General features: G+C 44.9%; 1 protein-coding gene across 3 annotated transcripts in view; it reads right to left on the bottom strand.

Moving 5' to 3' along the window:
* Positions 1-6,661: 6,661 nt before the first annotated feature.
* Positions 6,662-26,622, bottom strand: part of PAX8 (paired box 8) — a 40,229-nt gene continuing 20,268 nt past the window's right edge. The window contains exons 8-13 of one of the 3 annotated variants that reach the window (XM_066593124.1): positions 24,459-24,634; positions 22,968-23,088; positions 19,688-19,876; positions 17,499-17,597; positions 10,861-10,947; positions 6,662-7,172 (exon numbers count right to left, since the gene is read on the bottom strand). In XM_066593124.1, the coding sequence (XP_066449221.1) occupies positions 7,096-7,172; positions 10,861-10,947; positions 17,499-17,597; positions 19,688-19,876; positions 22,968-23,088; positions 24,459-24,634 (749 nt within the window). In that variant the 3' untranslated portion in view covers positions 6,662-7,095. Of the gene's footprint in view, positions 7,173-10,860; positions 10,951-17,498; positions 17,598-19,687; positions 19,877-22,967; positions 23,089-24,458; positions 24,635-26,622 lie in introns of all 3 variants that reach the window. The other 2 variants (XM_066593125.1, XM_066593126.1) reach the window with 2 other exon arrangements.

The following is a 26,622-nucleotide window of genomic DNA, read 5'->3' as shown; positions in this document are numbered from 1 at the left end:
CGCAGAACAGGGGGGAGCTCTCTCTCTCTCTCCCTCTCCCCCCACTTCCCTCTGCAACCCCCCGCTCACCCACGACGCCCCCCGAATCTTTTCACCCGAGTAGTGAAGTACTCGAAAATCGCGGTGCTTGATTGCGAAATCGGCCTTACCGAGTACGTTCGCTCATCTCTAGTCTTCACCTTTCAGGGAACAAAAGTAATGTCAAAATCTTTGAGGGAAGAATCATCTTCCGACAGGATGGGCATCCCAATATTTTCACAATGAAGTCATAAGTCGGCTCAATAGGCAACTACCAAACAGATGGATTGGCTATGCAGATCATGATAATAGTGAATGTCTTCCTTGGCCTCCACGTTCCCCAAACTAGATGCCTTGTGAGTTTTTTTTCTCTGGGGGAATGTTATTTTGTAGTGGGCATAATGGAGAAATGGAGTGATCACAGTGTGAGGGTACTAGACCGATTACTTTGTAAGGGGCACTGAGAGGAGCATTAGGGGAAGTGGCAGAATGAGGAGAGTGTGCTGGAAGAAGTCTTCATGGTGATCTGGGTCAGATAAAGAATGGGCCCTGTTCAGAGTGTTGTGGTGAAAAGCTGTCTTGCGGAGGAGCAAGTAGCTCTGAAGGTTACTGAGGAGAAGGACAGCAGTTGCATCTACAGACAGAGTGTTTGTGTCATAATACATTCATGTATTAGGTGCATCATGTTCCGGGAGAAAGATTGAGATCGGCATTTGAAATGCCAGTCCTAATAAATTTTCCCATAATGTCTACTCCTACTGTGCCACAACACAACTATATACTGTACTCAATACCTATTGTCAGTATACCACTGTGAGACGTGGGCTAACGGAGTGTCCAACTCTCCAGGATTGGGATCAGCTAATGGGTGTTGTAGTCTGTGGGGAGCTAGGGGACCTACCTGCAGTCTGGGTGTCCAAGTCCTCCAAGGGGAACCTAGCATCCATGTCATCCACCCAGCTCTGGCTGCTCAAGATCAGCCTCTCAGACACCGCCTTGTCTCCTGCTGTTGTTAACTGGTACTCTTTCTGGTCTCCAGGCTCAGTCTCACCACCGCAAGAAGAAACTGAATTCACATCCATTGTCTAACTTAACAACTTTGTTAAAGTCTAGGCAGAGCTTGATTTTCTCCCTGGGCGCTGAGCGGTACGATGGTGGACCTCAGTAGCATGTCCCCACTTCTCTAACTCATAGGCCTTAAGCTTGGCACTTCACAGACATGCACTGTCTACTATCAGTTTTTTCTATATTGACTCACTCTGCCAGGGGATGGTCACCGCCCTCCAATTTATACCCTACCCTGGTTGCTAGCATTATGGGGATCATTTGGCACATTGCTCCAGCTACGGCTTGTCCTTCTCAGCACCCAGGGTTTTTCTAGGGCTATGTTACTGATGGTCTATACTTAGGATAGACCATCCATATCAAATCAGTAGAGCTTGCAAATATCTTCTTCTTCATCCATTTTCTAGTGGCTCTTCCTGATATTTCAGCTGCAGTACCAGGCGTGGCCATTACAGAATGTACGCAGCTGTGCCTAATAAACAATGAAGGAGATGACATTCCTTCCAATAAGCTGATTGGCGCTTCTGCCCCATCAATCAGCTGATCTTAGGGGTGCTGGGAGTTTTGACTCCCACCAATGCAATATTGATGGCTTGTCCAAGGCATAAGCCATCAATACCATTGCACTTGAAAACCTCTTTAAGACCCATCTCACCACTATTTCCTATACCAAAAAACTGTACATATGTATTATTCTTCTTGCAACAAAGTTCTTGTGGCAAAAAGTTGCAATTTTGGAGCAAGTGCCAAAATTGTGAGTTTTTGATAGTATACACCGGGCCCTGGCACTTTTTAAAAAAGCAGGCAGGGCTCAGTGTTATGCTGCGTGGCCACGTCGGGCTGCAAGCAGCCCATTAGATTTGCTATAATATATGCTAGGAACTGGCATAGTTGGTATAGGTTTATATCCTGCGCACGGAGATGCTGCCAGGGCAAGCCAAAGCACTATATATTTGGTCGTATGCACAGAAGCATATTATAGTTCTTTACATCTTCTTGGTTTAACTGAACTATAAAAAAGCTCCCATTAAAGTCTATGGCACCCTAATGTGCTTCTCATGTGCAAAAAAACAACTCATTGATTTAAATGAAAACTGTGTAATTCTTAATTTCCCCTGCGGAGGAGCTACAGAAAAATTGAACACGTGTTACCAGGTTTGCCACACATATTAGTTGACTGCTTGACACATTTTCTAACTAGCTTACGGTTAAGGACTAGAGATGAGCGAACGTACTCGGTAAAGCACTACTCGTCCGAGTAATGTGCTTTATCCGAGTACCTCCCCGCTCGTCCTGAAAGATTCGGGGAGCGCCGCTGCTGACAGGTGAGTTGCGGCAGGGAGCAGGGGAGAGCGGGCGGGAGAGAAGGAGAGAGAGATCTCCCCTCCGTTCCTCTCCGCTCTCCCCTGCAGCTCCCCGCTCCGCGGCGCTCCCCGAATCTTTCAGGACGAGCGGGGAGGTACTCGGATAAAGCACATTACTCGGACGAGTAGTGCTTTACCGAGTACGTTCGCTCATCTCTATTAAGGACCCTTCTAACAAGTAGGGTTATCCAAAGTGTAGAAGTCCTTTAACATTACAGGGTGATTTAAAAGTGAGCTCCACCTGGATTATCTTCTGAACATAAAGAGATACAAGTAGGAAACTTAGTAGAAAACTTAGGCCAATTTTTATACAGCCGAGAATATCGCACAAGATTTGTGCATTGCGAGACGCACAAATCTTGCACGCATATGAACCCCATGAATGCGGTCATATACATGGACGAGAAAAAATCGCAGCATGTCTTCTCCATGGGCGTTCCCTCGAAACACCTTGCCCATTGTTTTTATTGAGGTCGAAAACCCATCACATGGCATGCAAGGTGCATGCGACTGCAATGCAAGTTTTTGTATTGGAAACACTTGCCGTTCCTTGATGATTGCAACTGTACTGAAGTGATGGGAGACGTTTTTGACACAAAAATGCATCGCATCGCAGCTTCCTCGATTTTCATGGCCCAATATGGCGCTTACCTGTGTGAAATTAGCCTTAGATGGATGGGGAAAGCTTTTTGGCACTATGGTGGTGCCTGACAGCCGTCTTGGATTCAGCCCAAAAAACTTAAATGGAAAGTGGGCCATGGGATACATGATCTATGGGTATCATTTTGTTTCAACACTGGCACCATGCCATCTGACCCATGATATCACCAGGTCTTCTGGCCACAGTGATGTCATATGGGCTTCTTATGTAGAGCCTATTTTATCCCCCCCCCCCCCCCCCCCCCGCGCGTCCCTCCTGCCACCATTACTTTTAATCTCTGCTGGACCCTCTCGTGTATGTTCCCTTATCCATGAAGACTCGGAGCAGTATTTCGTCATGCTTATTTATTTAAAATACTTTATTTTACAAATCTTTTATGTACATTGCGTTTATCGCTCACTTTATTTCCACAAACCGTGCAGGTGGAGAAAGTCCTGTAGTGCTGAGGAGCACCAGCCGTGTATATCCCTGTGGTCCTCTGGGCAGATCTATATGTTGGTGTCAACTGGATTATGAGATCCCAATTTTATTGCAGAGCGACAGATCAAACACAGATTTTGCCCATCCCCAGGCTTGAGGTAAACATGTATAAAACCGTCCCTGTTTTTTTGTTACTTTATTACTGTTTTTACACATTAGGTGTGGAAGTTTTTGGAAGCAAAAAAATTCCATTTGGATTTCTATCCCATTCTCAACATTTTGCACCCGCAGTCACAACTTCATAGACATTAGCTGATAAGGGACCTTTTGTAGAATATGTCTAATTAATTTTAATATGTCACCACTTTAAAGGTCCACCTTTAATTAATTCATTATGTAGCCATCCCCCCAGTATATATAAGTGGCCTAGTGTTAGCTTTCCCTCTGAATCTCCTGGCCTCATTTTCCTCAAATGGTCATGTGATCTCAATTCTGACCAGCTCCGATCTACTTGGGGTTATGTATTCATTTTATAGTCAATTTCTCAGTGTGTGTGTTACGTGGACCTACTAAAAAAAACTGCCTACAGGGGATGATAGGAACTCCTGTCACAGTAAGTGATGATGATCACAGTTCATCCTATTGAGGGGCCTTCTTCTGATCCAGGGCTGCCTGCCATGCTGTTGGTACTCTGGCTGTTAGAAAGGCTAACACCATCTCTTCTGCCACTCTGAGTCTCTGTAGTCTTGCATAGCAGAGCTTCTTCACTCCTTCCCCCGCAGGGCTCCAGCACTCCCTGTACTACTGTATGTATACAGAGCCTAGTAATAGGAGGAATGAAGAAGCTGTGCTATGCAAGACTACAGAGACTCAGGGCAGTATAATACATGGCAGACCTTGGGAGTGTGTAAAAGTCAATGGTAGTTCTGATATTCAGTCTCAAAAATGCAGCGGCCGCAACTCCATATATGGAAGGTAAAGTCCTGCCCCTCTACTCATAGGCAAGTTTTCTTTGCTTTCCCCCCAGGCTAAAATTTGCCAGTCAGTCACTGTACTGTATTTACTTGGCCGGTAGGCTGCTGCTTGCCCTTCTTGCATAAGGTGACCTCCGAACACTGTTTTAAACTAGTGTTTCTTATTATGTTGGGGGAAGGAGGGGTGCCATAAAAGATTTCACACAGGGAGTGATCTAACCTAAGGCCAGTCCTTTTTAGGTAAATATAGAAAGTAATGATAACTAAGCTGTCCCCCCAGCAGGAAGAAATGGTAAAGCCTCAGCTAATGCATCATGGGTTAGATGTGGAACTGAAAGTAAAAAAAAAAAAAAATCTCACTCTGCAGATGGTGCCTGATAAGCATCAGGCAGGGTGCTACACTGCATGGAATTGGCTGCAAAATACAGAGGAGACCTGCAGAGTGTAAGCCCATGTATTCGCCAGAGTGGTCTTTTAATAATTCTGGGGTCAGCCTGTATTATATGATAGTGTTTGTGCAATGAATTGTCAAAAGCTGTACTATAGTCACATAGAATGTCTATGGTCTTCCTGCAGGCAGTTTGCTTGCACATACACGCATTGTCAAAACAAATCCCTCCCCTAGAAAGAGTTGTCAGAATTGGATGAAACTTTCTATATGTGATTGTAACGTTGATATAAGTAAGGGATTACAATATCGAAGGAAGAATCAATTACGGAATACTGACTACTTGAAGGGAGGCTCAAGTACCCTGTTGTACCGCCTCTAGCTTGGATACCAGAAGTGATAAGGGTGGGCACAGAGGCTCTAGTACCCTGTTGTATCGCCTCTAGCTTGGATACATGATGTGATACGGGGGGCATGGAGGCTCTAGTACCCTGTTGTACCGCCTCTATATTGGATACAAGATGTGATACAGGCGGGCATGGAAGCATACAGGTTCCATATTTGGTGTAACTGAGCATCTAGATCGCGCAAACTCGTAGGGTGTCGAAGTTGGCGTCCCAGATGGTCCCATACATGTTCTATTGGCGATGAATCTTACAACTGGGCAGGACACGGAAGTGTGACAAGGTTGTGGAGGCATTCCTGTGACACCCTTGTGCGTGCGGCTGAGTGGCAGGCAATTCATTGATACAACCATCCAGCTTCTCACAATCCAATAATACGCCCCTCTCAAGCTGGTAACTGGGTGAAATCTCTTCTCTGCATCATAGAGGCGTCTAGTGGTCAACAAGCTCTAAGCCAAATTGAGGTTCACTATCTTGCCCCTGGGAGCCTTTTTATAGGCCAAGGGTGGAACCACTTTTAGGGCCTCAAGTGGCAAGACGTTCATTTGATCATTTGCATAACTGCCTGAGATGTAACTGCATGCCGAGTTTCGCAGGAAAACGACAACTTCTTCTAAGGGGCTGGATTTTTTTGACAAGGAGTGTATGTGCTTTTACATAGTATGTAACTTTTTTATAGTGATGTTCACATGTGATCACACTTTCCAGTCTATATTTCGAAAAATTCTACACTCAAAGTTGAGAAGCTACAAATGTTTTACTTTACATAGTACTGGTCTTCAATTCCTTCATGTTCTATAGCCCAGAACTGAATTCATAGCTCTACAGACTCCTAAGCTCAAATCTCCTATCACCCCCTGCTTATTTAGTAAATTGTATTCTGTGTAATATCATCTTTACACCAGGCACTATTTAGTCATGTGATGTTGGTAACACTAAAGGGCCTTTTATATGGGCAGATGATCAGGTGGAGGTATCAGCGATGAACTGACAAATCAGTAAAAACTCATTTATCAGATGATTGCATTTTTTTATGTAGTTCCAAAAATCATCTGTTGTCGGCAGTCCATCGCACCAATGTAATGCAGACAACAGCCTGAGCTATCACACTAACCATTGTACATACAGTACAGCTGATCGCGCCATGGAAATGGAGCTGAACAAGTCCTCAACGACGTGCGAAAACGTTGTTTGAGGTTCGTTCCTGGCAAGCTAAAAAGTTCTCAACTGTCCCTCTACAATAGAGAAGCTCAGAAGATATAAGAGTGCGTTTGTTGACTGCAGTTGACTGATTCCAAATAGCAGACAGCAGAATTATGAATGCAGCCCTGGATTACAGGACATAATGTAACTCAGGATCAGCACAAAATATATAATGCAAATTATACAATATTTGTAGATTCTACCTATATGAACTGTAAAGTGATGTGTAACGGTGAACATAGGCTGCTGTCGTGCTGGGTTGTCGAAGCACCCGTTTATGAAATACAAACTGACATGGCGATCGCCACACTTTCCTGCATATTCGGATGGTCGCATTGGTGCGGTAGTTTAGGTATAGCGAGTTTATTAAGAGGAAGATGGATAATGCAGTGCAGGCACAGCTGTAGGTCGGGCCCTGTACCAAACGGATGCAATTACACCTGCCTGCTTTGCTCCACAGTAGTAGTTCTGCATAAGATGATCTAGTCCATGTTGTTGACTTTGCTTGAAACGCAGTGTTGTTGGGAACACGGTAATGGATCACTACCAGGCCGCTCTGGCTGTGTCGAAGGTGCTACAAGAGTGGCATCTATAGAAACTACAGGAGGTCATATGCCCCGGCAGCTGTTGGAGGAGGTGCAGTCCTTGCAGTAGAGCTATAGTAGTAGGGAGAACCTGGGAAGTAAAAGGGATATGTGTTACATAGTAACATAGTATGTTAGGCTGAGCAAAGACACATGTCAATCTAGTTCAGCCTATTACCCCCAATGTTCATCCAGAGGAAGGCAACAAAACACCCCAATGAGGTAGAAGCCAATTTTCCTGATTTAAGGGAAGAAAATTTCTCCCAGACTCCAATCTGGCAATCAGAATAATGCCACTGACCCTTCTGAAGTAATCAGTGATATAATATGTAATATTGCTACACTCAAGAAAGGCGTCCAGGTCCCTCTTGTGAGTTCGCCATCACCATGTCCTTAGGCAGAGAGTTCCATAGTCTCACTGCTCTTACAGTAAAGAACCCCCTTCTATGCCGGTGTAGAAACCTTCTTTCCTCTAGATGTAAAGGGCGCCCCCTTGTTACAGTCACAGTCCTGGGTATAAATAGATGATGGGAGAGATCTCTGTATTGTCCCCTGATATAGTTATACATAGTTATTAGGTCGCCCCTCAGACAATTTTTTTCTAAAGTGAATAACCCCAATTTTGATCACCTCTCTGGGAATTGTAGTCCGGCCATTCCATTTATTACTTTAGTTGCCCACCTCTGTACCCGCCCAAAACTGTCCACAATATTCCATGTGTGGTCTGATCAGTGACTTGTAAAGAGTAGGAACAATGTTCTCATCATACGCCCCATGACCTCTTTTGATGCACCCCGTGATCCTCTTTGCCTCGGCAGCAGCTGCCTGATGCATATTTCGGATTTCAGCCGCAGTTCAGCAGCGCTGCTGATTAGAGCCGCCTGATTGGCTCTTCTGCACCACGTGACTACACAGCGTGCACGCGGATTGCCTTCAGCAGCCGTGCACTACACACTACAGTTAAGCAGACGTGCACTACACACTACACTTAAGCAGCACGGGGTTAGGTTTAGGGTTAGGGTTACCTAAACCCTAACCCTAAACCCTAACCCTAAACCCTAACCCTAAACCCTAACCCTAAACCCTAACCCTAAACCCTAACCCTAAACCCTAACCCTAAACCCTAACCCTAAACCCTAACCCTAAACCTAACCCTAAACTAAACCCTAAACCTAATCCTAAACCCTAACCCTAAACCTAACCCGGTGCTGCTTAACTGTAGTGTGTAGTGCACGGCTGCTGAAGGCAATCCGCGTGCACGCTGTGTAGTCACGTGGTGCCGAAGAGCCAATCAGGTGGCTCTAATCAGCAGCGCTGCTGAGCTGCGGCTGAAATCCTAAATATGCCTGCCTGACACTGGTTGCTGCAGTTAAGTTAAGGGCTAGTGCCCACAGCCGGATTTATGCTGTCTTCCCTGCGGCGTAAATCCGTGGCGGAATAACACAGCTATTAGGATCTATTGAACCTAATGGCTCAGTCCTCACATGCGGGATTCTGCCGCGGATTTATGCCATGGTAAAAAGTGTGTTCTTCCTGCGGCGTAAAACCACAGGCGTATCCTGCTCCGTCCGTGGGCAGGAGGCCTAACTGTTAAATAAAATCCCCATGTCAGCTTTACCCAGTGGTTTCCCATTTAGTGTGTAAGGGTGACATGTATTTCCTCTGCCCATGGGCAGAACCTTACATTTATCAGCGCTAAACCTCATTTGCCACTTTTCTGCCCCCAACTTATCCAAAAATGCTAGCTAACGTTAAAAGGGGGCATGGTTTTGGGGCGATGGCTTAAAAATATGATTTGACTGTACATAAGCATGTATTTTTCTGGTACAGCTATCCTAAATACATGTATAATATATATCTCAGCAGGTAGACTATATACAGTAGCTGACCTATATACACTGCAGACTTTTTACTGCCATCAGCCTCCCAGTAAAAACACCGGCCTACTGGCAACCCTAGCCATAGCCCACACTAGTGCCAACTTCTAAAAAGACCGTGGGTTAGATGAAATTCCCATTCATGTTGACTATAGTTAAGGGTATATTCACACATGGCATATACGCTGTGCTTTCTCCAACATAGATTTGCGTGCAGAAAATAGACAACGTATTACAGTAAAAACCAGGCGGATGAGAGTTCAAGGAGTTTCTTCAACATGCTGTGCAAAAAAATCTGCACTGGAAATTGAACTGCGGTGCAGATATTAAAGGGGTTCTCCAGGCAGCACCGGCTGTCAGTGTCGGGATACACCGGGGTTGGAATGGAAGCCACTGCTCCAACCTTTGTGTAGTGGCCGATGCTTGTAATTGTAGGCACATCTCTCATTGAAGTCAATAAGAGCGCTGCACTACTACAGCTCCTCCTGCTCCTCTCCTGGGCAGGGTTGGATGTCCCAACCACCAGAGAAGCAGAAGTGCCGCAGCGGAGCTCCCATTGATGACAATGCTTGGCCCGCTGTACTGGGCAGGACGATCAGCTGGTAAGCAAGGGGCCCAAGTGGCACACCCCCATGCATCAACTACTGATGACCTACACAGAGGATAGGTCATCAGTAGAGATGAGCGAGCATACTCGTTAAGGACAAATACTCGAGCGAGTATTGTCCTTTTCGAGTACCTGCCCGCTCATGAGTAAAGATTCCGGTGCCGGCGAGGGTGAGTGCTGTGTTGCGGGAGTGAGCAGGGGGGAGCGGGGGGGGGGGGGGGGGGGGGTGAGAGAGGTCTTCCCTCATTCTCCCACGAGCGGGCACCCGAATCTTTTCTCCCGAGTGGGCAGGTACTCGAAAAGGACAATACTCGCTCGAGTATTTGTCCTTAACGAGTATGCTCGCTCATCTCTAGTCATCAGTTAAAATAAAAGGGCAGAAAACCCCTTTAAAGGGACCTTCTGTATCTAGAGAAACACAGATGGCCACACATGATTCTCTGACTACCTGTGTATTAGTAGGCATCATTAGTCCAAGACACTACAGTACTGACCAGTCACATCCACATGTAGTGTCTTAGACCACCAATGCATGCTATGCACCGTGTACATCAGGAAGCGTTGAGGTCATCTTTGTTTCTCCAGGCTCAGAGAATCACTTTAAAGGGGTTGTCAGGAATTATAAACAATGGACTACTTTTCCCTTCCTGGAAACAGCACCACTCTTGTCCATGGGCAATGTGCAGTATTGCAATACCAAAAATAGTCCATGGTGGCGCTCTCTAAAAGTATAATAGTTGTTCTAATGTGCCACTTTTATATCTATATAGCGGCCCCCTGTGGTTGTTCTTCTGCAATATCCTGCAAAGTCCCAGGTTTACAGGTCATTTAACATAGCCAAATCATTGTCCGAACCAAGGACCAATCAATGATATAGCAAGTGTTGGTTACTATATACATATTTACAAGCCGCAGTTATCGTGTGCCATTTTGTACGAATGGTGATTATTGTTGGTGGCACATCCCCTACTTAGACTACCGTAGGTGCCGCCAACACATAACCATTTTTGCGCCAGCATAAAAGAGGTTGGTTGTTCAGTCGCTGGGCAATGATCAGGAACGGGCATTCAAAGCAGTGATCTTTTGCTGATCATCGACTTCTGTAAGAGGCCCTTCAGTTTCCTTCTAGCTCCAGGTGAAGTGGCGGCTTCTGGTACGTAACGCTGGCAGCTACCGCTGTCCAATGTTGTGCGCGACAAGAGAGGAAGATGTTGGGAATGATCATACATGGTTTACAACGATTTCCCTTTTGTGAATGAGCGCGGCACAAATCCTATTATATTTAATGTACTCACTTAGAAGGCTGGAGCCGGGGAACCGCCAACTGTCTCCATATGCTGCATAGGCCCCATGGCTATAAGTATTACCGGAGTAATCGCTTCCTGCTGAGAAAACAAGAACTGTCAGGTCAGATGGAACAAAAGTAGTAAGATCTCACCCACCGCACGGCGGCTAGCATGCCCCCTCCTGCATGCATCCAGCCGTCCTAGGGCAGACCTCCGCTGCAAATTATTATCCCATACGTCTACAGAGATGGAGCACCTTCTCTCCCCCTCCATCTACTTCATTTACAGACAGGCTACAGCTAGGTTAGAGGTGCCCATACTAACTAAATTAGATTTATAATATATCCGCCATCTACCTTGCTATACAGCCATCCCCATCTTATTAAATTACTGCATTAACCAAGACCCTACTAGTGCCACACTCAAATTTATGGAGCCGTTTGATAGAGTACTTAAGGAGGATGTTTGGAAGATGTATATTTTAGAGGGATTGTAGCGGATCAGAAAAAAATGGCTGCTTCCTTTCAGAAACGGCGATGCTCCTGTTCATGGATTGCGTCTGGTGTTGCAGCTCCATTGAAGTGAATGGAACTGAGCTGCAATACTACACGCAACCTATGAGCAGGTATGGCGCTATTGTTGAAGCAGCCATGTTTTTCTAAGGCTGGACACCCCTTTAGGTATCACAGAGGCTGAATTACAAAGATCTCAAGGGCATTTTATACTTTTTAATTATACTAGTAACATAGTATGTAAGGCTAAAAAAAAAAAAAAAAAAAAAAAAAAAAAAAAAAAAAAAAAAAAAAAAAAAAATTATCCTTGCAGTTCAGCCTATTACCCCCTAATGTTGATCCAGAGGAAGGGAAAAAAAACAAACAATGCGGTATAAGCCAATTTTCCCCATTTAAGGGAAAAAATTCCTTTCCGAATCCAATCTGGTAATCGGAATAATCCCCGGATCACCGACCCTTCTGAAGTAATCAGTGACTATAATATGTAATATTGTTACACTGAAGAAAGACATCCGGGTCCCTCTTGTACTCTTTTATCGAGTTTCCCATCACCACCTCCTCAGGCAGAGAGTTCCATAGTCTCACTGCTCTTACAGTAAAGAACCCCCTTTTATGTCAGTGTAGAAACCTTCTTTCCTCTAGATGTAGAGGGCGCCCCCTTACTACAGTCACAGTCCTGGGTATAAATAGATGATGGAAGAGATCTCTATATTGTCCCCTGATATATTTATACATAGTTATTGGGTCGCCCCTCAGCTTTTTTTTTTTTCTAAGCTAAAAAACCCAATTTTGATAACCTCTCTGGGTATTGTAGTCCGCCCATTCCATTTATTACTTTAGTTGCCCACCTTTGTACCAGCTCAAGCTCTTATATGTCCTTCATGTCCACAATATTCCACATGTGGTCTGATCAGTGACTTGTAAAAAGGAAGACCAATGTTCTCATCATGCGCCCCTAGTCCTCTTTTGATGCACCCCATGATCCTATTTGCCTTGGCAGCAGCTGCCGGACACTGGTTGCTCCAGCTATGCTTACAGTCAACTAAAACCCTCAAGTCCTTCTCCATGCCAGTGTTTCACAGTGGTTTCCCATTTAGTGTGTAATGGTGACATGTATTTCCTCCGCCCATGTGCAGAACCTTACATTTATCAGCGCTACAGCTCATTTGCCACTTTTCTTCTCATTTTGGGTGATAAGTTAGGTTGGCGGGGCATAACTATAAGGGATGCAGAGGATGTGCTCACACCTGGGCCCTGGACCCATAAGGTCTCTCTTCCCCAAATAAGGAAACCAGTAATGTGAATGAAGTATTATAGTTTGGGGGGACATGTTACAGATTTTACATTGGAGCTCAGCTGCATACAACTCATTGCCCCATTTTATGCTATGCCATGTAGTGCCAATTGTGTGCTGCATCTCAATGCAATGTATTCTTTGGCAACTTCTAAACTAAGGCTGATGTACAGAATACAACCTTACGACTGATTATGATCAGGCTGATAATTCTGCCTGCCATAGTGACAACCAGCTGCCTTAAAGCATATACCCCTTTCCTCCTCAATGTGGCTTTGCTGCATCCCCATCAATGAAGAGGAGACTGAATGGAGCGGCGATTGAGCGTGCATGGTGCCACTCCATACATCTTCAATGGGATACCAGAGATTGTTGAGCGTTTGCGCCCAGCTATTTCCATCAACCCCATTGAAATGAATAGAGCAGCACCGTGCATGTGGGACCGCCACTCCATTCAATCTCTTTCCCCCTGTGAGCCCACAGTGTGGAGTATACGAGACCCCCGTTCTCAGGATCAGTGAGGGTCTGAGCGGTGAGATCCCCACGATCAGACTTGGACTTTTTCAGCTATTCATAAGACACATTTTGATACAACCCCTTTAAAGGACAAAAAAGGGGCCTGCCATTTTTCTAGAAGCGATGCCACATCTGTCCCTGTCTGATATTGCATCTCATCCCCATTCATGACCCTGTTATACCAGCTGCACCACCTACGTCGTCGGCCATAAGCCGTCTTGGTTTTTTTGACTGTTACAAGGGGCTTAAATTTATCCCAACTGCAAAAGTCGGCGCAACGTTCCGACAGCCCACAGAATAGATGAAATGAGTAAATGAGTCGCAGGTCTGCCGTTATGATCCCCGGCTTTATGTTTTCTCTTCCCGGTAGCAGATAATGTGTCCTCTTTGTGCATGTATGGGCATGTAGATTACAGGCTGTTGGGAACAAATCCGTCTTTCGCACACACAGTTAAAATATAACTGCTCTTTTTTATTTATCTTGACCAATCTCATTTCACGCTCCAGGAGAGGAAGGAGGGTGTGCACGCGGGTGTGGGGAGGGGGTAGAAGTACTTTATATTTTTAACGCTGCATTAAGCGCGTATCCGTGGTAACACAGTAACACGCTGGCTCAGCAGGTTACGGCGCTGTGAGCTGAGTGGGTGAGGGACCAGGGGTTCTGCATTGCTTTTTCATTTAAATGTACCTGCAAAGGTCACTCGGGGTCAACCCTCCAAAAACATATCTTCATTCATCAACGGCGATGCCCGCTTTACACGTATGTTGTATCCCAATGTCCCCATGGGAACATACTAGCAATGTCGCCAACTAATACAGTATAGGAATTCCTAATGAACGGGATATGAAATGATCCGAGCGTCTCGATTAGCGATAAATCTCCTTTCTTAAACATTAGAGTCAGCGGATGATGAATTGGGACAAGTGAGACACAAGATGCAGACGTTACCGTTGACTTTACGGCAGATTTCTTCCTCTTTCCCCCCTCCTGTTGCTTTGTAATGGGATAGGAAAATATGTCATTTGGGAACTTTTTTTTTTGTAGATGGGCCACCATGCTTTAGTGTCTCCAGAGAGCGAAGCTAAATAGTTAAATATTATTCACGGAGACATTCTTTTATATAGCGGCAGATTGCTGGGTGGCAACTGGGATTAATAACGGGATATGGGGAGGAATTGGCCATTTTTGATTTTTTTTTTCCTTTGACTTGGTTAAAGGCACACAAGCGCATAAAAATGCATTTGCGTTGCGTCCACAAGAAAGGGACATTTTTTCATCCATGTGCAGTTTTGTGTGCCCATTTTTTTTTACATCAAGGCGGCCGATGAGCGTATAAACAGTCATACGGTTCACATCTGCAAAAAACGGATTTTTTGTGTGTAGTTCCATATGTCATCCGCAGTCCGTAAGTCTGTTTGTATGTCATCCATTATTCATGTCTGCAAAAAAGAAACCCAAACAAGCGCATTTCTTTTTTTCTGCATCTCTTATGAAACACAGACAGCAGACGAACTGCATACGGATGGCGTCTGAGTGCTTTTTTTCCCTTCCCCAGTGACTTGGATGCACGAGTTTCTTCCGCAGTTGGCATCAGAGCAGCAAGAGCTATGAGTTATTCTCTCAATGCTTGAGTCTGTGTGGAAACACTGATGTGTGCCTTGCCCATATGATTAATATGGGGCCGTAAGCGATCCGAGTCTAGTCTGTCTTTTACGCGGACAGCACACGGACTGAAAAATCGTTAGTTACCACTAGCATAAGGCCCCCTTCACATGGACAGATTTGTTTTTACACACACCTAAGCCCAACATATTTGCGCTATGTACAAGGCTTTTTTGCACGTATATCAGCATATTCTACTTTTTGCGCAAGAAGATCATGCTCATTTGCGGACGTAGACGCCCTGATTTAAATAGCTATTCAGCCCAATGAGTTCCAGATGTGTTCTTTTTTTTTTAACGCATTTGTGCATCCTAATAGACTTCTATGTTGACTTTTGGTGCGCAAGTGCACAGGAAAATAGCGCATGTTCTATTTGAGAAATGTGCATGCAAAATAAATGGGTTCTATTCTCTGCGTATTGCGCACGTATATTGTACGTGCACAAGAACGCGTGCAAATACGCCCATGTGAAGGAGCCCTAAGGCTAACTTCACACTGGCGAGCGCTATACGGGGCTGTGAATCCCGTCCCCATATTGCGCTCCCCACCATGAGAATTGTGCAAGGCGATTTCACTTCGGGGATGAAGGGATCCTGCACCGCGGCGGAGACCTCACTTTACATCGCGTGCGCCTAGCACACGGTTCGATGTTGCCGTCAGCCCCATAACACCGGGTGCTGCAATGCGAGAGCACGCAGCAAGATAGAACATGCCGTGATTTGTTTCCTGTTCGTGTGAGATTTGAGCGTCTCGCAGCGTACAAATCTCACGCGATTTTGTCACCTGTGTGAAGGAAGCCTAAGTCATCTGTTTTTCACATTCACAAAAAAAACTGAAACAAGACCAATTATATTTTTTATTTTGAATTTACTAGTAACGGATTCATAAAATACGGACATGACACAGGCGGGCGCGACATCTGAGTGTTGGACATTTTTTAGCGTCTCTATTGGCTTGAATAGGCAACTCCCATCTGCCAATCAGGTCACATTGAGGCATGCTGTATTTTTTCTCATACGATTTGTATGTCTGTGTATGTGTGATTTGGCGCGCTGACTACTAATGGTTCGCACAACAATATAAGCGAATTGGGGTTTTAACTCCATTCACTCACAGCCACAAAAAAACCCAGTGGATTCTTGCTATGTGATTTTTCCACTCCGCAGCACGTTCTGTCTCAGGGGTCCCCAACCCTTCATACCTTGAAGGTCAGGAGCCACATTAAAATAAAAAAGAGACCCAATAAATTTAGAAAAACAGGGAATCGTGAATTTGCAAACATTTGCTAATAGTGTACCATCCAAGTAATTCTGACCTGTCTGTAATAATGTAATTTGCCATTGAGTATTATTATAACTCAGGACTTGGGACGGCTTACCATGGGCGTATGCGCAAAAACGCACGTGGCAGCACAACGTATTTATGCTGTGATCAAGTCATTTTTGCACATTTTACTGTACTGTTTGCACTGAGTGGGCCATTTCACTTGGGTGCGGGACACAGCTGCACCCCCAGCTAACTGGCTATTTAGCTTAATCAGTCCCCAGTCTGTCCTTTTTTTACATTGCAAATTTATGCAGCGTATTGCATTTGTGCGCCCATGGACTCCTATAGGACCTTTAGTGTGCAAATGCATACTAAAATAGAGCATGCTGCGTTTGTTTCACGCGTGTTGGAATGAGTGCGCAGAAACGAAAAATGAGAATGAACGTGCAAATACACCGGTGTGAGTCCGCCCTCACACAGCATGGACCTTACGGGCCTCATGTGGCTGCCAAGCCACTGACTGGTTGGGCACCACTGCTCCATCTGTTGTGGATATGCTGCAGACTTTTGCCACACATTTCATCCATTTTAGGGCTTCTTCAGATGAGTGTATGCGCACTATGCTCGCTGCTACAGAGCGTAGTTGCGCATGAACAAGGTAAAAATCTGAAGGTTTTCTTGCCTTTTAAATTCTGTGCTAATCCGCGCTCGTTTGAAAAAAAGCAGGAAGATAGGTCCTGCCCTATATTTCTCACACACAGAAAATCTACATGCGAGAAAGATATGGCAAGTCCATAGGGCTTAGTATAAACACGCGGGAATGACCATAGTGGAAACAAAACCATTGAAATCAATGATTTTCTTTAGTCTCGTTATGCGGCCGTGATTTTCACATCCAACCTATGAGGACTCCATTGCAGATTGTGGTGCAGAAATATAGTGCGAATTCCCAGAGTAAAGTACAGATGGTCCCCTACTTGCGAACAGGTTCCGTTCCAGGAACCTGTTCGCAAGTCTATTTGTTCGCAAGTCCCAACAAATGTTTGTATGGAGCAGGATCGTGGGTGGATCCCGCTTCCTACAACGTCGGGTGCCGCGCCGCTCGTCAGAACTGCTGCCACCGGGTGCCGGCTGTAAGAAACAGCCGGCACCTGACGTTCAGGGGGCCCGTACAGTGTCCTGCGATCTGACCGGACAGGCTTCTATCAGGCTTGATAGAAGCCTGTCCAGTTCCTGCACAGTATGATGTAATGCCATAGCATTACATCATACTGTGCAGGACAGATTGTTCGCATCTTGTATCTGTAACCTTACTTTGATACGTAGACTGATTCTTCAGCCTCATAACACAACAATTAGCTATATTGTACAAAGAAGCGTGAGATTGATTACGTACCGGCAACCATTCCAGCAATTGCAGATGAGGCATAGTTCCCCTGCCCACTGGGTATGTGCGGAGGGTATCCTGGCAATGTGGGTCCGACAACATCGCGCCCTGTTATAGAATTGACAATGATTAGCATGACCCATTACCCTAATTACTATACTATACCATTATGTTACAGATACATATTGGTTCAGTAGAAACCCAACGGACAGGGCATACTCCGGGCACAGGCTCCATGTGTGTCCAGTGACAGAGGGTCACACCGATCACCTCTGATGGGGAAACCAACTTTGATGTTGTGCAACAAAACTTTTTGAGTTTCTTTTTCCATTATTATCAAATTTATGTATCTAAGTGTTATTAACGTGACTTCTGGGTGTTACAAATCAAGATCATTTGTAATAACCCTGTATGTTAAAGGTTTTTTCAGGGCTTAAAGGATTTCTCCCATGTCATTGTTTTTGGCTGAGATGAGAAACCCATGGCTGGTTTCTCGACTACCTCACCAGGTTTTACAGAAGCGTCTGAGACAGCAGCCTTACCCTGTCCTTAAGTTCCATTATAGTGAATGGGTGCTATGCTGTTTCTGTAATGTGAAAAGTTGGGAAACCATCCATGGGTTTCTTATCTCAGCCATGCAATGCTGAAATAGGAGGTAAAAAGGTAAAGTCCCCTGGGGGCAAGCACCAAGTCATGACTGATTACTCAGGTAACATAACATTGTGACATTTTCTTGGCAGACTGTTGTTGCGGCGTGGTTTACCATTGCCTTCCCCAGTACCAAGCTTGTTACTCATTTTACCGACCTCGGAAGTGTGGAAGGCTGAGTCAACCTTGAGCTGGCTACCTGAACCATGAGGGGATTGAACCCGCAACCTTCAGGTCATGAGTGAGAGCTTAGAACTGCATTTCTGCTGCTCTAACACTCTGCATCACACAGCGCTCACTAAAATAGGAATATCTCTTTAAATATTGATGACTGATCCTTAGGTAGGTCATCATTATCAAATCGGTGGGGTCCACTTCTGGCACACCTGCTTGTCAGCTGTTTAAAGAAGGTATGGTGCTCGAGGGAGTGCTGCAGCCTTTTTTTTCCACTTGTGATGTCACGTTCACCTGTCACATTGCCTTCCTGTAGCTAAGTCACATTTAAGTGAATGGAATTGAGCTGCAGTACCAGATACCATAGCTACATGATGTATAGCCAGTGGCATACATAGAGGGCCCCATACCAAAGCTTAAATGGGCCCCTTCCAATATGGTGTCCAGGTTTTCTGCCCAGGACAAGAGGGCCTGGTATGTCCCGTTCAATGCCCCTTAAAATGACTCTTGGAAAACTCGTCACCTCCTTGTTTGCTAGTAACACAGTTTGTCTTGGAAGGAATATCCTGTATATGTTCTCGCTACCCAGTAGCAAAAGAGATGGCGCAATCAGAGCTGGGGTACCCTCTCTCCAAGGGCCCATAGAAGTCACATGGTCTGCCTCTATGGTACGTACATCCTTGTGTACAGCCCTGTACCTCATCACCAATGAAGATGCAGTAGTGCTTGCCTGAAAGCCAAGGAATCTTCAAACAGGTGATCGGCAGGGGTAGCAGAAGTCAAACCTCCACCCATCTGATACTGATGACCTATCATATAGATTGGTCATCACTTTAAAAGTCCCAGATGACCCCTTTAAGTTTAATTTCCTCATCCTTCAAGATTGCTGTGTGTGTAGTTTATGGAAAGATTTTGTACTCATTGTTTACATCCATAGTTTGAAATCTGGCTTTGGTTATATTGAACTTGCATGGTGCATTAGAGGGTTTCAGTCTGTGAATGTAAAAAAAAGAATGTTCCCATTCACTGACCGCAAGCAGAGATCTTGAAAATTGTAAAGAAGTGAAACACAGAGAATATTTACAACGTTGCAGAACTATTAATTACTCAATCAATAAGCTTTATGTGTATAAAGGTGGAAAACATTACTGCCTATTAGTGTTGAACGAACTTCTGAAAAGTTCATTTATGCTGGTTTTTCGAGCTTTGACAAAAGTTTGGCTCAGTCTGAATTCGTTCAAACTGAAGCAGAGCTTAACCAATAGCCTCAAAACTGGTGGATAAAACTGGCTAAGAGCCATAAAAGTCCTTCTCCAGGGTTTGACCGTTTCGGTTCGCTCAACACTACTGCCTACGTTTGATACCTATGGTCCTACCTGTGACTGTCTGACTGCTGAACTGTCCATACACGGTGGTAGAATGGGAAAATGCACTGAAAGTGGGAGCAGCAGCTGCTGATCCGAACGGCTGCAGGTCCAGGAAAGTGGGACTACACAGCGATGGTGGGGTGGAGCTAGCACTGGAGCTATCTGATGTCTCTTGTTTAATGGCGAATGGTGAGAAGTCTACAATGGAGGAATGAAATGGAAATGTTACAATGAAGAAAACCAGGAAGCATGAGATGTGATAAGTGATGGAACAAATGGATGTGGTGGATTGTCACCTAAATTTTACAAGCCCTTAAGAGAATGGCTACGTGTTTGAGATTGACATGATGAGATGCTTCCATGTTGTGTGCAATTTTTCTATGTGACAGCATTTATCATTGCACAGTTGTGTTACAAAGAGTATAACGGCCTCCATGGGACTACGGAGAGGCCGCAGGTGGAGCAGACCCATACTTATGAACACGTTATTTCATATCTGAACAATTTACAGGTTCACACCCATGAGTATCTACAACTGTATCTACACTGGTCAAAAAAATCCTAAAGGAACACTTAAAGGGGTTTTCCAGGCAGCACTCGCCAGGATACACCGAGGCTGGAGAGGAAGCGCTGCTCCGACCCCTGTGTAGCGTCCGCCGCTCATAATTGCAGGCACTGATTTTATTAAAATCAATGGCAGCTGCAGGCTGGGGTTCCATTGACTTCAATGAGAGCTGCACCTGCAATTACGAGCCCAAGCCACCTGGGATCGAATAAATCGGATATACACAAGGATCGGGGCAGCACTTCCGCTCGGACCCAAATGTATCCTGGCAGGTGCTGCCTGGAAAACCCCTTCAACCATGACATTATACATGTGAAGAACATGTATCTCTGTTGTAGGCAGATTTGTCATTCGCTCTGTGCATGTGACGATCTGCAGAACTTCCGGTGCGTGTGTGAAGTTCCAAGTATCAGAATCCAGTATTTGTATGCAACACAGAAAGGTTTTAACCCTTTCCAATCCAATTTGTATCCTGGTTTTCCTAGAGGGCTTACTCTTTTTCTGCCATTATACAATGGCGCTATATGCTGGCTAAAGCCAGTACTGCATGGCAATATACAGTAAGAGAACCCCAACGGACATCTTCCAACATCGGAGCTGTATAGCCTTAAATCATAATGTCTTCAGAGGTCAGACAGTGGATTGGAAAGGGTTAAAAGCATTTTTGGAAGGTCTGCTTAGAAATTGGACATTTCCAAACATATATTTGGAAAGGCCTATTACTCTGTAGTCTGCCCCTGTGGTCTGTCTAGTATGGTTAAAACCACTTACAAGTTCCCTTTCAACTTTAGGGACATCAATCTCTCCAAATAGGAAGAGGAAGCGATTGTGAATAGATTTCACCTGCTTTGGTGTAAATGAAAGTGACAACAGAAGCGCTGGAGAGGTGACACAAGACAGCCCTCAAAAAGGGAATGGATTTGCAGGTGGTGGCCATAGACAGATTCTTCTCTAGTTTTGCTACTGCTAGCATGAGGTGGTATCTGCAGTCCAGCCAAGTTGCATAAGTAGTCCAGGATGGCACATCCATATGTGTCATCGCAAGGAGGTTTGATGTGTCTCCCAGTTCAGTCTCAGGAGCAGATACCAGGACACGGACTGCTACATGAGCTGACAGGGTTGTAGAAGGACATCAACCTGACATCAGGACCGATATCTGGTCCTTTGTGTGAGGAGGAATAGTGGAAGCACTGTCAGAGTCCTACAAAATGACCTTGAGTGGGCTACCGGGTTCATGTTTCTGACCAAACTGTCAGGAACAGACTCCATGAGGGTGGCATAAGGGCCCGATGTTTTGTAAAGGACCTGTGCTCGTGACTTAGCACCGTGCAAGTCGATTGGCATTCATCAGAGAACACCAGAATTGGCGGGTCTGAAATTGACGCCCCATTTGCTTCACAGATGAAAGTAGGTCCACGCTGAGCACTTGTAACAGATGAAAGAGTTTGAAGACTCCATGGTTCATGAAGATCTGATATGTGATTTAAGTGTTGCCTTAATATCTTTGAGCAATGTATATATGTATTCTTAGAGGATTTTGCCTGCAGAAAAGAAAATGGATATATACGTGTGTGTGTGTGTGTGTGTCTACACTTAACTTGGCTTCCATTAAGTTAAGGATTCCAATTTCTTGTGATACAGAAATTACATATTTTTGTGCCATCTAGTATGATACATCTCAGGATATGTCAAGTCAATGGAGAACACATCTGTATGGGCATCTCACACTGAAATATATAGTTCCTATTGAAGAGGTTGGCCAATCTCTAACTCCTGTCCAGCAATGAGTGTAAAGGGTGTTTGTATGGCACTTACTAAGCATCAATATTTCCTCTCATGACCCTTCCTTCCTCCCCCCCCCCCCCCCCAAGGCCTCTCATCAATGAGATGGTAATGACCAACATGTATGTGATCATTGACTCACAGTGCAATCAAATCTAGGTGCCTGGCAGGCACACTGCGAATCCATAGAGGAGGTATGATCACATGTTGGTCACATGCCCGTCCACAAGTTGTCATTTTATAGACTGGAGCTCCGCTTATGAGGCCAGTTGAGTGGGATGGGGTCATGGCTTCTTGAAAATGCAGAATGAGACATTCAAAGAAATAGAGATTATTTAGCAAGCGCCTTACAAACGTCATTCACCGTCATTGATGGCAGTAGTAAGAAACTGGCCCATCCCTTTAATGATACCTCTATACACGGCTGTGGTGTCCTTTATGGAAGTATCTAGTGTTAATTGCTTCCAAAGCCCCAAAGACAAAAGGTACAACTCTACCTGCCAACCAGTTATGTTCCTAATTAAAAGAGGTTCTCCCATTTGAACAGTCCATTTTTTTTACAAGGGTCCCCAGACAATAAACTGATCATAAGGTGTTCTGTTGCTGGGACCCCCAGTGATCAGCTGTAATTTGTGTAGGAACCCAGTAGTGAGGATTTAATAAGTCTACACAGGTGAAAGAAGACTTACACAGTTCTCATTGAAATCAATGGGCTATAGATGTGATGCACAGATATGCCAGGTCCACTTTGTAGCCACTCTCTGCTGTAGCTAATAGCTAAGCGCCATGGATGGGGGATTGCGCTCTGTAAAAAATCCCTTAAGGGCTCTATCAAACTTTATAGCAAATCTAGTTTACCCTTTAAATGTAGCATAGGTTTGCGTGTTCATTTCTTGTACAACAAAATCCCCTGTGCTATGGACAGTCAGTAAATCCACCTACCTGACAGAGCAGAGTACCCCTGATGTGCCGAGAGATTTCTACCAAGAGCAGGATTGGAAGAGGTTAGCGCAGATTTTCCGTCATCCATTGCATTGTTTAGCAGCGGTAGTGGATATAGAGCCTGCAACCGAAGGACGGGTAGTGATTAGGGACCTCATTTATATAATGGGAGCATATGTATAGATATGGGTATCTCTGTGTATATATAGTATTATTTATATTGCATCCTTTCTGCATGTAGCAAAGTACAATAATGGATGGACAATATTAGAAATATCCATAGAATTGTCAATGCAAAAGACTATCAATCATAAGAGTAATACTGTTAGAAATGCTACCTACATAAGATTACAATCTAAAAGGAATGGGGATGCAAACCAGAGGTAGGGGCTGTGTAAACTAAATAGGCACTTAGATAGGGAGAGCAGGTGGGGTATGTGCCCCGGGTGCAATTAGGACAGAAGACAATGGGAGTGCTGGCCCAACTAAGTTAAAAGTTAGCTGATTGCTGCAGACCACGCTGAACACACACAACAGCTCTGTAAGTTGCAACTACCTGACTGATGTGTTATGTGTGTCAGGCTGCACCTTACTATGCTGTCCCAGCTCAGCCATTGTGACAGCTGAGCCTGCCCACTCCTCCTCTTCCTCGCCACATTACTGTCTGCTGCATTGTGGCCACAGATCCTGAACTCTGTCATTGTGCCAGCGGCCCAGCACTAGGTGCATCTTCTGTTCTCTTTGCTATCTCGGATGCCTCAGAGCAGGAAGAAGCAGGGAATATGTGACAGAGGAAGAGGACTAAAGATGCACACAGTGCCGGAAGGGTGGTGGGATGAGAGAGACTAGGATCCATGTGAGAGCATCCCTATTGTAATTCACAGTGTGGGCAGAAAGTACTGAGGGCAGCGGGGGGAACACTAGTACTGTTGAGGCTAGATGGGGAGCACTATTACCACTCAAGGCCACATGGGGGGCACTATTACTACTCAGGGCCAAAAAAGGGAGCAGTATTACTACTGGTGGCCACAAAGGAAGCACTATTACTACTGGGGGCCACAAAAGGAGCACTATTACCACTGAGAGCCACAAGAGGAGCTCTATTACTACTGGGGGACACAAAGAGAGCACTATTACTACTGGAAGCCGCAAGAGGAGCACTATTACTACTGGGATTCATAAGAGGAGTATTATTGCTACTTGGGGCCACAAGAGGAGCAGTATTACTGTGGGGTTACAAAGAGGAGGGGCTCACCAAACTGAATATTTCCCAGGTGCAGGACAACCTAGCTATGTATCTGAACTACCATAGATGACAGTAGAGAGCTTCTAGAATAATATGAGTGGTAGTATCAGGATAGCGGTCGAAGTAAAGGCCATGATTGTCTAAAAAGGTGGGTTTTTAGAAAGGGGACAGGGATGTTCTGGAATCTATATATTTATACTGATACATACATTACACACTTGCGATGTTCAGTATATACCACTCACTTGCTCAGCTTTGCTGTGACTGGCAGAGGGATAAGATTCAGGGAAGTGTTGTCTCTGGAATGGGCACTCCAGTCCATCAAGAGGATGCTGAATGTAGGCTTCTGTCCGCAGATGCTTCCGGCTCAGACTACTACTGCCCTGAGAGTCTATGCTGAGTCTGCAGCTGTCTTGATCACCTGGGAGAACAAACATGGAGTAAGGATGGTTTCCCATCTGTGTTGGAACCTCCAGTTGGTGATTCTGCCACAGATCCGGCACAAAATACCGGAAGAAAAAGACCTGCATGCAGCCCTTTTTCTTCCGTCTAAAAGCCAGGTAGCTGAGTGTAAAGCGAATGGACCCCATTATAGTCAATGGGGTCCGTTTGGTGCTGTTTGGTTCCGTCATAAGACAGAGCCGTTTGGCCAGGGGTTTCCCCTTTCCTGCTCCCTGAAAGAAGCCGGGAAGTGGAACCCCGAGCGCAGATCTGAACCCACCCAAAAACCAACTTTTGTTTTCCCATCACTCTATCATGTATCAGTAACAACATCTTGTGAATTGCAAAATTTACACTTGTAACATTTAGATACAGTATATGCTAAATGCGCAAACAACCATCACCAATGAAGTCACCAAGACATTCTGCAAGACTACGCTGGTTTAAGTGGAGATGTAGCTCCACATGTATGGCCTTTGTTCTGCTAACATCAGTGCCAGAACCCCATAGATTTGACTGCTCGGACATGCTTATTAGTACATAGAAAGTTACTAGAATGGAAAACTCCTTTTGAGGGTATGTCCACCTTTCCAAGCACTTTCTTTTATTGCTCCAATGCATCCATTGCAAATAATCTTGATTAAAATCTTACACTATTTTGTGTATACAACTCCTATGCAAATCTGTGGGTGTCTGCATGGTTACAGACTACAACCTGAGGCCGCTTTCACACGGGTATAAAACCTGTGGCTATTAGAACTAATGGTTTCCTATGGGAACGTTTAGATGTTTTTGTGCGTCTAAAATTCCTTCATCTAAATGTTCCCACAGGAAACCATTGGTTCTAACAGCCACGAGTTTTATACACGTGTGCACATAGATCCCCATGTGAAAGGGGCCTAAGGCCTTATTTACATGACCGTATTTACGCCACTATTTAGCCATGGAAAAAAATGCCCAAAAATCACGAATTTCCGAAACATTGGATTCCAATGTATTCATTCAGATTAACGATTTTTGGGCACCTAAAAAAATCACGTTGGCGAAAATAGCAGATACATGACCATTTTCAGGCACTGATTTTATACGCCGCATCAAAAGATAGGTCTTGCCCTATCTTTTGTCGAGATATGCAGGAAGCTCCCATGGACTTCAATGGAAGCGGAAAAAAGGGAGGGGGAGGGAGCTACCTGGCGTACGACACTGGTAAAAGAAGACAGCTGGCCCTATTTAAGAATTATTAGTCATATTGAGCATACTACAGTGATCAATGGTTTTCTGCGCTTCTGCGTATTTGTTTGCCAATACACAACAGCGGCCAGTGTGAATAGCCGAAAATGCGCGGCTAAAATTCGGTGCGTACTGGCGAATGTAAAAACGCATGCGATCTTGTGAAGGCACATTTAGACACAATGATTATTGTTCAAAATTCGCTCAAAAGCCATCTTTTGAGCGATAATTGTTGTGTCTAAATGTGCCCATCTTTCACTGTTCAGCTGAAAACCGTCCTTCAGCAGAACAGCTGATAAGCAGGACCACACACTGTGTTCTGCCAAGGAGAGCTGATAACATTGTTACAGCTGTTCTCAGCTCTCAGCCTCTCCAGCAGAACAGCTGATAAGCAGGACCACAGCTGTGTCTACTGTCCATTGTGCTGAATTCTCCAGCCCATGGCTGAACAATGGAGCTCATTACAGAGCTCAGACCTCCTGCTGAGTAGTGTAACAGCTCCCAGAAGCTCATTTGCATGCAAATGAAGCTAATGAAGTACTAATAGCAATTAGTGCCTACTAGTACTTTATGCAAAATGAACGCTGATCTTTTAATCTTTTGAAAGATATCTGTGTGTGTAAATGGACCTTAAATGCACCCTTATAGTTGAGTGATAATCATTGTGTCTAAATGGGCCATTACACTACAAAGTTGATTGCTCAAAAGATGGCTTTTGAGCGATCATTTTGCATAAAC

The sequence above is a fragment of the Eleutherodactylus coqui genome, chromosome 2 (genome assembly GCF_035609145.1).
Source record: "Eleutherodactylus coqui strain aEleCoq1 chromosome 2, aEleCoq1.hap1, whole genome shotgun sequence".
In the NCBI taxonomy this organism is placed as follows: Eukaryota; Metazoa; Chordata; class Amphibia; order Anura; family Eleutherodactylidae; genus Eleutherodactylus; species Eleutherodactylus coqui.
This window is presented reverse-complemented; position numbering and strand designations above follow the sequence as displayed.